Source organism: Populus alba, chromosome 11 (genome assembly GCF_005239225.2).
Source record: "Populus alba chromosome 11, ASM523922v2, whole genome shotgun sequence".
NCBI classification, from domain to species: Eukaryota; Viridiplantae; Streptophyta; class Magnoliopsida; order Malpighiales; family Salicaceae; genus Populus; species Populus alba.
In genome coordinates this window covers 16,205,256-16,214,277 of record NC_133294.1, presented here as the reverse complement: position 1 = coordinate 16,214,277, position 9,022 = coordinate 16,205,256, and the positions used below count along the sequence as shown (strand labels likewise).

General features: G+C 35.4%; 1 protein-coding gene across 1 annotated transcript; it reads left to right on the top strand.

Moving 5' to 3' along the window:
• Window positions 1-4,532: 4,532 nt before the first annotated feature.
• Window positions 4,533-6,811, top strand: LOC140956189 (uncharacterized). Its single transcript, XM_073412801.1, has 3 exons — window positions 4,533-5,203; window positions 5,385-5,917; window positions 6,032-6,811. The coding sequence occupies exons 1-3, from the start codon at window positions 4,609-4,611 to the stop codon at window positions 6,635-6,637; spliced, it is 1,734 nt and encodes a 577-aa protein (XP_073268902.1). The 5' UTR covers window positions 4,533-4,608; the 3' UTR covers window positions 6,638-6,811.
• Window positions 6,812-9,022: the final 2,211 nt, after the last annotated feature.

Sequence of the window (9,022 nt, the reverse complement as noted above, 5' to 3'; positions counted from 1 at the left end):
TGTTGGTTCTTGACTGACTAGTGCAATATGAGATCTCAGTATTCTCAAATTGAAGCTCTTTATGTCCTGTCTGTTGATAAAAACTGCTTGTTTCATGGGATCGTAAAACCTCTCGAAAAGTCCAAAGATGGTAGCTTTTCCAGAACTACTTGGCCCCGCCAGGGCCATTGTCTTCTCTGCATCAATTTTGAGGTTCAAGCCTTTGAAGATCATTTGATCTGTTCTTGTTGGATATGCAAAGAAGACATTGTTGAGCTCAACTTAGCCATTTAACCTTTTCTTGATGTCCAGTGTACCCCACAAGTTACTTGGGTCAATCTCGCTTTTCCTATCTAGGATTGCGAACACTGATCCAATGTCATTCCCTCCTTTTGATAAATCATTGGTCATACTTCCAGCTTCTGCAATGACATAAGCAGTATAAAAAACGCTTGGAAAAGTTTCTCTTGGATATTAACTCTTCCATCAAAAGCCTCTCACCATGCTAGAAAGCTAGTGCGGTAGAAGCTGTGTTAAGAAATTGTGAGCTAAACAGGCTAAAATCTTTGAATTAACGAAATGAATGTGGACTTTCCGGAGCCCCTGCCTCCTACAAGACCACCTGTCTTACTAGCTGGAATCCTGAGATTCAACCCTTGCAAGATAGGGGTGTCAGGTCTTGATGGATAGCTAGAATGTATGTCCTGAAAATCAATTTCTCCTCTTACATATGATAAAGCCTTCCCCTTCTTATCTTCCGAGTCTATACTAGGAGTTCGATCAATCGTTTGAAAAATACGAGTAGAAGCACCCATTGCCTCTGTGATAGAAGTTAGATGTGGGAGAGCACCTAAAACACTAGTGCAATTGCAGAATAAAAACTATGATCCCTTGAACTCAAACTAGATCAGGTAGTATGCTGCAAAGCAATATTCAAAAATTGGGATAGAAACTGGTAGTTTTTTTTGGAAATTTATAGCTCTAATTCTTGCAAAAATACCAAAGGATTTCGTGATAGCATAACAAAACTGATGCTTTTATTATTGACCAAACAAATGTGTGAAAACACCGAGGGAATAAGAGAGAAGTGTTGAAGATCCTACAAACTAGAAAGTTGTCACAAACAGAATCCTATATCCATGTAAGACAGCTAAGTACATTAATTTGAATATACAATCTGATATGAATAAGTCGAGAACTGATTCTCTTTAATATGCACCCTCAAGATACAGAGAGAGGGAGAGAGAGAGGTCCAATCTTGTACTTGAGGAAAACATTGGCGGAAGAGGCTTTGTAAGTGCATCAAGTAAATCTTTAGAAGAAAAATGAGCCATACGAAGAGCATCATTTTGAACTTGATCCTGAACAAAGTAAAAATCTATAGCAACATGCTTCATTCAGGAATGAAAACATGCTTCATTCTCTAAAAGGTGGCCTTGAAGAACAATTCGAACAACTGGACAGCATGTGTCTTGGTAATCTATTCCCGGGTGTTGGTGGAAGCTTTTTGCAACCAAATGGGCCTTAAACATGTCAACATAACCATCAGATTTTCATTTAGTTCTAAAAATTCATTTACATCCAACTAGGGATGAGCAAAAAAAACCAAAAAACCAATTAAATCAAGAAAAAAAAACCGAAAAAACCGAACCGTGAAAAAAACTGATTAGAATTTTTAAAAAACCAACCGATTCGGTTCGGTTCTGGTTTTATAAGCCTAAAACCGAAAAAACCAAACCGAACCCAAACTGGAAAAAAACCAAGCCAAATAAAAAAAAAATGGTTTTGTTCTAAAATAACCAAACCGAAACCGGTCGATTTGAACCAATTTCAGTTTTTTTAAAAAAACTGATTTGATTATTTTTTTTATAAAAACCGAACCAAACTGAAAATAATCACCTCTCCATCCAACTAAATTGTGACTTGTATTCAGGGGAACTAGCTCCCATGTGCCATTCTTTACTAAGGCATCATACTCTTCAAATATGGCTAGACATCATTTATGATCTTTGAGATCTTGTGTCAGGATGATTGGTTTAAGATTGCTATCTTTGATTACTTGGGTGTGTAGATTCATTTTGGTGATAGGTTTGCGTATCTTAAGTAGGCTGTATATGTTAACTAAAAATAACAACTTTATGTACTCTCGTGACATGTGCTTTACTTGTGTAAAAAAAAAAAAATACAACAATTTTTTTTTTCTCTCATGTATCTTTTTCCTCTCTTTTTTTTCACCATAAGGAATGTTCATTATGCACACATGAACATGTTTTTAAATTCTTGATTAATAAAAATATGGTGTCATGCATCACCCAAACACATGATATTTTTTATAATTTGCTGAAATATTTTCTTTAAGCACAAACTTTTATGCAAGTTAGTATCATATTTTATAGCCAATGGTCAATAGTACAAACACACATCATATCCTATACAGTTAGGTACCTCTTTTCTCGACCAATGAATATTTAGCTAACATTCACCAATCATTTTACCAATAACACCGTAGACACTAAATTCAATGATAGACACCAATATTTTCACTAATTAATTTTCTTGCAACTCTCAAGATGAACTGAAGTGATCAAGATCTATAAATAATTAGAGTCACCAGGCAAACACAACAATTCACAACCTTTTAGCCTAAACTCGACCAATGAATATTTCTAGCTAACATTTCACTAACATTCACCAATCATTTTACCAATAAAACCGCAGCCACTAAATTCAATGATAGACACCAATATTTTCACTAATTAATTTAATGCAACTCTTAAGATGAGCTGAAGTGATTAAGATCTACAAATAATTAGGGTCACCAGATAAACACAACAATTCATAACTTTTTAGCCTAAGCATTTCAAACACAATATATTTTCTATCCATTATTTCATACATTATTGTATCCTTTTACACCTATTGACTAAAGAATAAAGAGACACTTTTTTTCAAGAATACTTAAGCCTAGACACAAGATTAAAGCCCATATTAAAAAGCCTACATGTCTTGGCCTAGGATCGCAGTCCATGAAAAGCCTATAGATGCCACCTATCTTTATGGCAACTAGAGGCCTTAAGTAGCTTTCAAAGCGCTAGATAAAGGGATTGTTATATAATAGAAAAAATTGTTATTATTTTTTATATCTCATCTAAAGTAAGTTATATTCTTCTTGCTTGTAATGATAAAAATACATATTATTCTCTTGTAAAAGTTTTCCTTAAATAATAAAGATATATTTATGATAAAAGACTATTAATATCCTAATACAATGATTTATGATATGTATCCAACAAGTAAACTCAATCCTTACTTTAAAAATATGAAAGTTAGATCTAAGATGATGAAAAATGATTAGAGACAAACTTTCTTAATTATGTTCAAAATAGATCTTAAAATCACCACTCGGACTCAATGAATTATTATGGGTCATATTGACCCAACCTAAATGATAAAGTAAGGCAAATGGTATGACTACAGTAGTAATTTAGAGTCGTTTGAGAACGCGGTTGAACTCGTGTTTCTAAATAATTTAATTTTTTTAAATTTAAAATTAATATTTTTTAGTGTTTTTAGATTGTTTTAAAGCACTAATGTTAAAAAAATATAAAAAATAAAAAAATAATTATTTTAATGAATTTATATATTAAAAGCAACCGCTATCACGCTTCTACATACATTTTTAATCTCATTTTCAACACGCAAATGCGTATAAACGAATCAGTTTTTAAATATCAACAATACCTTATGAGCTTACCTCGTGAAAAAGAATAATTGTTTTCTCTTTCAAATGATCTCAAAATAAGAGTCAGTGATTGTGATGCTTTGTTGTTTCATTAGTGGAAAATACATGCAGACACACATGTTGGAAGGGAATAGCCATTGACAAGTTGAGGGAGGTAGTTACTGGCGATAAAGATAGCGCCCGTACTTACAATTCATCCATGAACATTGGAGAGGAGAGCACGACGTCATACTGATTTTCTTTGAAAAAATAACTTTGTCTTGTAATGTGTACTAATCGTTGAGCTTTCTAGAAATTCACGCTTGACCGCCATACGGCAAGCCAAAGAATTTTATTTTTGGGGGCACCATCAAATTGTAATACTAATTACCAACAGAAACTTGCTTTCTATCTTCATAAATAGCTAATTACTAACATAAATATGCTTTTTGCCTTCAGACATATATAACATCATAAAATGTCTTGAATATGAACAAAAAATATGCTAATTGTCCATCTTGGAATTGTAATTTTAAGTTCTCTGCTTTTTATTTAATACATTATGATATCATTTATGTTGAAATGGTTTTCAGTCATAAATTAATTAATTAAATGCTCATTCAAGCATCATATGATCTTTCAAATTTGGTGCTTTGATATTTGATCCAGTCAATGTTGATTTTGATACTGACTTTGAGCTTTGAACAAATATTTAGTGACTAGACATAACTAATAAATATTCTCTTGACTAATAATTTACAGACATACCTCAAAGGCGGTCGGAATTTTGAATGTTGATTGTCCTATATGTTCTTGGTCAAGATGTTCAAGTGGACGCCCGAAACCACATCGTCGTTAGAATAAAATGCCCACATAGAGTGGTGATAGTTGTTTGCCAGTAGGATTTCATGGATTCAAGGCTATACAGAGTTGTAAAATCAGGAAATGTTTATATTCTCCTTCAACTTCTCAACGAAAATCCAAGGCTACTTACTAAACTTACTCCACAAGGGAATACACCTCTCCATATTGCTGTGCAATTTGGACATAAAGGAGTTGTCGTTGAAATCTATAATCGATGCAGGTCTCTTCTTACAAGGCCGAATTCGAGTGGAGACAGTCCTCTACATGTTGCTGCAAGGTGTGGACACTTGTCTATTGTTGATTTTCTGGTGAAAGAAGTTCTGTCTGCAAAAAGGATAAGCACTGAAAATGGAAAAACTGGCAGGTTTGACATCCTGAGGCAGGGAAACAAGGAGAATAATACAGTTCTACACGAGGCTGTTAGGAACGGTAATATGAGTGTCGTAAAGTTGTTGCTGAGGGTTGATACTAAGTTGGCCTGTTTTGAAAATTATGCCGGCGAGTCGCCGTTGTTTCTTGCTGCTAGAGAAGGGAAGAAGGATGTTTTGAGTCAGATTCTGATATCAACTCCAGCTTCAGCTCATGGGGGATCAGAGGGCCAAACTGCTTTGCATGCTGCTGTGATAGAGAGACATTCAGGTACTGTCCTCTGCTTGGACAATCCTTTCTTTTTACCTCTCCACATCAAATGGCTCATGGCTGTCAATTGAATCTTTTAAGCTCACATCCTCATCTTTTAAACTTGAAATGACTCGTACTTAGTAGAATTCAAGCTCTTGAATTATTTGAAGATCCTAACTCGTTTTCTGTGTGATGTCAGATATCATGGAGATCCTTCTGAGAGCAAAACCACACCTCATCACAGAAGCTGACCATCATGGCAGGACCGCACTCCATTATGCTGCATCCCTCGGAGACCGCAGGGCGGTTGAAAGATTGCTGGAATTTGACGAGTGTACTGCGTATGTATTGGATAAAAATGGCCATTCACCCCTTCATGTTGCAGCCAGGAATGGTCATGCCGATGTAATAGAAAGAATTATCCACTACTGCCCAGATTCTGGAGAGCTTCTGGACCTGAACGGTAGGAGTGTTCTTCATTTTGCCGTTCTTAGTGGAAAAGTGAATGTGGTCAGATGTGTGGTGGAAATAGCAGAGTTACAATGGCTCATAAATCAAGCAGATAATGGCGGGAACACACCTTTGCATTTGGCTGCTATTGAAAGACAAACTCGGATTCTGCGGTGCTTGATATGGGATGAAAGAGTGGACCACAGAGCCAGAAATGAAACTGGCCAATCAGTTTTTGATATTGATGGATCTATCAGAGAATCATGCTTTATATATCGTTGTGTAAGTATGATTTCATAGCTTTCAGAAGTAATTGCTGTTAGGTGCATTTCGTATTATGAAAAACAACATATAAAAGCTTGACATTGTATTCACCATACTCTTCTAACACTGCAGAATATAATCAAATGCGTATGGAGGAAACTTATCCCTGTATCTAATCGAATCATCGGGAAAAAGAATCCCCCATGTACAGACCAAGAAGCTATTGCCAGGATTCAAACTTACAAGCGAATGGGAAATACCCTCTTAATGGTAGCAACACTAATCGCAACAGTAACGTTTGCAGCAGCTTTCACACTTCCTGGAGGCTTTAACAATGATCTTGGCCGCAAGCAAGGCGTAGCATTACTGGAGTCAAGCAAAAATCTGAGATGGTTTGTTTACTCGGACGCCATTGCCATGACCAGCTCCATAATTGCAGCATGCATAATATTTTGGGGAGCTATTAGTAACGATGAGTCCTATGTTTACTACCTGGCAAGTGCGACCTTGCTAACTTGTATAGCGCTACAATCAGCAGCGATTGCATTCCTATCAGGAATTGTTGCTGTTTTGCCTGATCAACCCTTTGTTGACAGTGTAAGTTATATTGTGGGGATTGCTTTCCATGCTAGTAACTTCTTGTTTCTGCTCCAGTTGGTGCGGATTTTTCTTGTTTCTGAAATCTGCCAGTTCTTGATTTTTTGTTTCTGGAAGATGAAGTCCAGAATCAATAAATGAGATCACCAAGGAAGTCTTCTGCCATCTGCTTCAAAATGTTATGACAACGTTTTTGGACAGCTTCTGTTAAGGTATCCAAAGCATTTGGTTTGTGCGTTTGATGAGCCTTTGGAATCGAATTCCATAGATAGAAAATGTATAAACAAATTACAAAACGTGATTACTTTTATCCATTGTCCGATTAATTCCATTGAATTCACATCAAAACAAACTCATGCTTCTGATGAAACCAAGTTGGATGCAACGTAAAACAAGCAAACAAATCCAAAATCAGGTAATTTGTAGTAAGTTTCTTGATTCTGTGCAGTAAAAACAGTAAATTTATCTACTAAGTAGATGTTGGGGATTCCGACCGGTGATGTACTGATCTTTACTCAACGGAGGGCAAGCACACTAACACAATATTTAACGTGGTTCGGCAAAACCGCCTATATCCACGGGAGAGATCCATTTTATTTAGAGATAGAGAAAGGATTACAATAAATACATAGAGTAGGATTACATCCACTCAACTCTCAGCTCACACACTCTGCTGCATATGACAGCAGCTCCTCTTCCTCTCTATTGCACTCTCACACTCTCACATTTAGCTCTCAACACATGCCTCTTTTATAGGCAAATGGTGGCTTCTCCTTTTCTTTCAACTGCACATGCTGCATTTGTCAATGGTGGGTGCAACCACCATTGACAAATGGTCATCCCATATCTTAGGTTAGGTTGCCCATTAATGGCAAATCCTAACAGTAGATACTGATGCTGTGGTAGTACATGAAGTTTCTAATCTTGTCAAACTAAAACTGCTTGAAATGATATTTGGAGTTCTTTTTTCGTAGTCATGATACGCTTCAAAATTTCAAGTTATGATTTCCCTCTGGAGATCTCAGGTTTAAGCCATGAGAAGCTTTAATATGGCAGCATTTTGCCTTTACTCTCTTTGATGATTCAAAGAAAGTAAACCAATAAGCTTTAGTCATACCAACTGCAAAGAAAAAGAAAAATTTCTAAACATTAACCCTGTTTCTGACCGGTCCTTAATCCTTATCAAGTTGTAAGTTGGTTCATAGATATAGGCAAGGAGCTGCTAAGATTAATGTGACAAAGGACTCAACATGGCTAAAGGGTGGATATACGATTAATTAAGATTTTATCGATAATCCTTATATATCTTTTCTTAAAATATACCGGATCAAGAAAACACGCTTCTACAAAAGCGTGCTAGGTTTGACGCTAAGAGCCCATTTGGCATTGAGGTTCAACATGTTTTTTGAAAAATTTCAAACTTTTTTTTTTTTTTGCCAAAATTGAATGCGGTTTGTACTTTTTAGATTGTTTTGATGTGCTGATATCAAAAATGATTTTTAAAAAATAAAAAAACATTATTGGCATGCTTTTTGGCATGAAAAACTATTTGAAAAGCAACCACTACCACACTCCCAAACTCCCTCTAAATATATCCAGGTGTTGTTGGATTTGGGTATGGATGAGCTTGGTAGTACTCTAGGTCAAAACATACTTGGGACTAGTGTATGCTAAACTCAGGCATTATCTGGGTCTGACATGTGTCAAGCCCAATAGCTTGCCTAGGATGCGCTAGATCCAGCTAAACCAATGAGGTGGGTCTGTTGTGCATTATCTGAGGATGTCGAGCTTGAGGATTTTTTTCATTGGACCTTGGGTATGGCCGGGGTCGGGTTCGCTGCACTCTTGAATTCAAATATAATACATGAATCTAATACTATTAATTCTATAAATTTTTATATAAAATCTTAGAGGATTTATTTCTCAACAAATAAGTTTAATTAAAAAAGTGTATACTCCATCAACTTTATTAGGTGTATGAAAGTTTTTCATGACCTACCATGTCTCTATTTTTTTGTTGAATAAAACAAGTGGAATACAACTTAAAATATCATAAAGGTGGAGTTAAACTTCAGCCACTTCTCTTCACAAAATGATTAGACTTTTGGGTTATAAATATATAATGAATCTTTTAAAATAAAAGTTCACAATCTTCATTGTCTACTCTATATATATTTGAGAGTATCTTTTTCCAAGTTATCATTAATTTTTTTTATTTGATTTATTTGTTGTCATTAATTATAGCTTTATCATCTAATTAAAATAAAATCAACTTAATTAACTCAATCAAGTATTTTTCATCCTTCTTTCAAACAATCTCACGAAGGTTAAACATTATTTCTTATAAAAATATAATAATAATAATAATTCATCCTAGCGATGTAGTGGTAGCCCACAGATCTATTGATTTTCTATTAGTTTGCTCGCCTTCAGAGCACTCAGAGAGTTTAATGCAGCATCCATTATCTCAGTAATGAGAGCAGACAGTGAACTGGATTAGGAGGACAATTTCTATCTTAAATGGAG

What these genes read in the sequence shown, in the direction of transcription:
- LOC140956189 (XM_073412801.1), top strand. Translation starts at nt 4,609, where the DNA reads ATGGATTCAAGGCTATACAGAGTTGTAAAATCAGGAAATGTTTATATT. An exon ending in TGTGATAGAGAGACATTCAG is followed by an intron (nt 5,204 to 5,384) that starts GTACTGTCCTCT and finishes GTGTGATGTCAG; the next exon opens with ATATCATGGAGATCCTTCTG. An exon ending in CATGCTTTATATATCGTTGT is followed by an intron (nt 5,918 to 6,031) that starts GTAAGTATGATT and finishes CTAACACTGCAG; the next exon opens with AATATAATCAAATGCGTATG.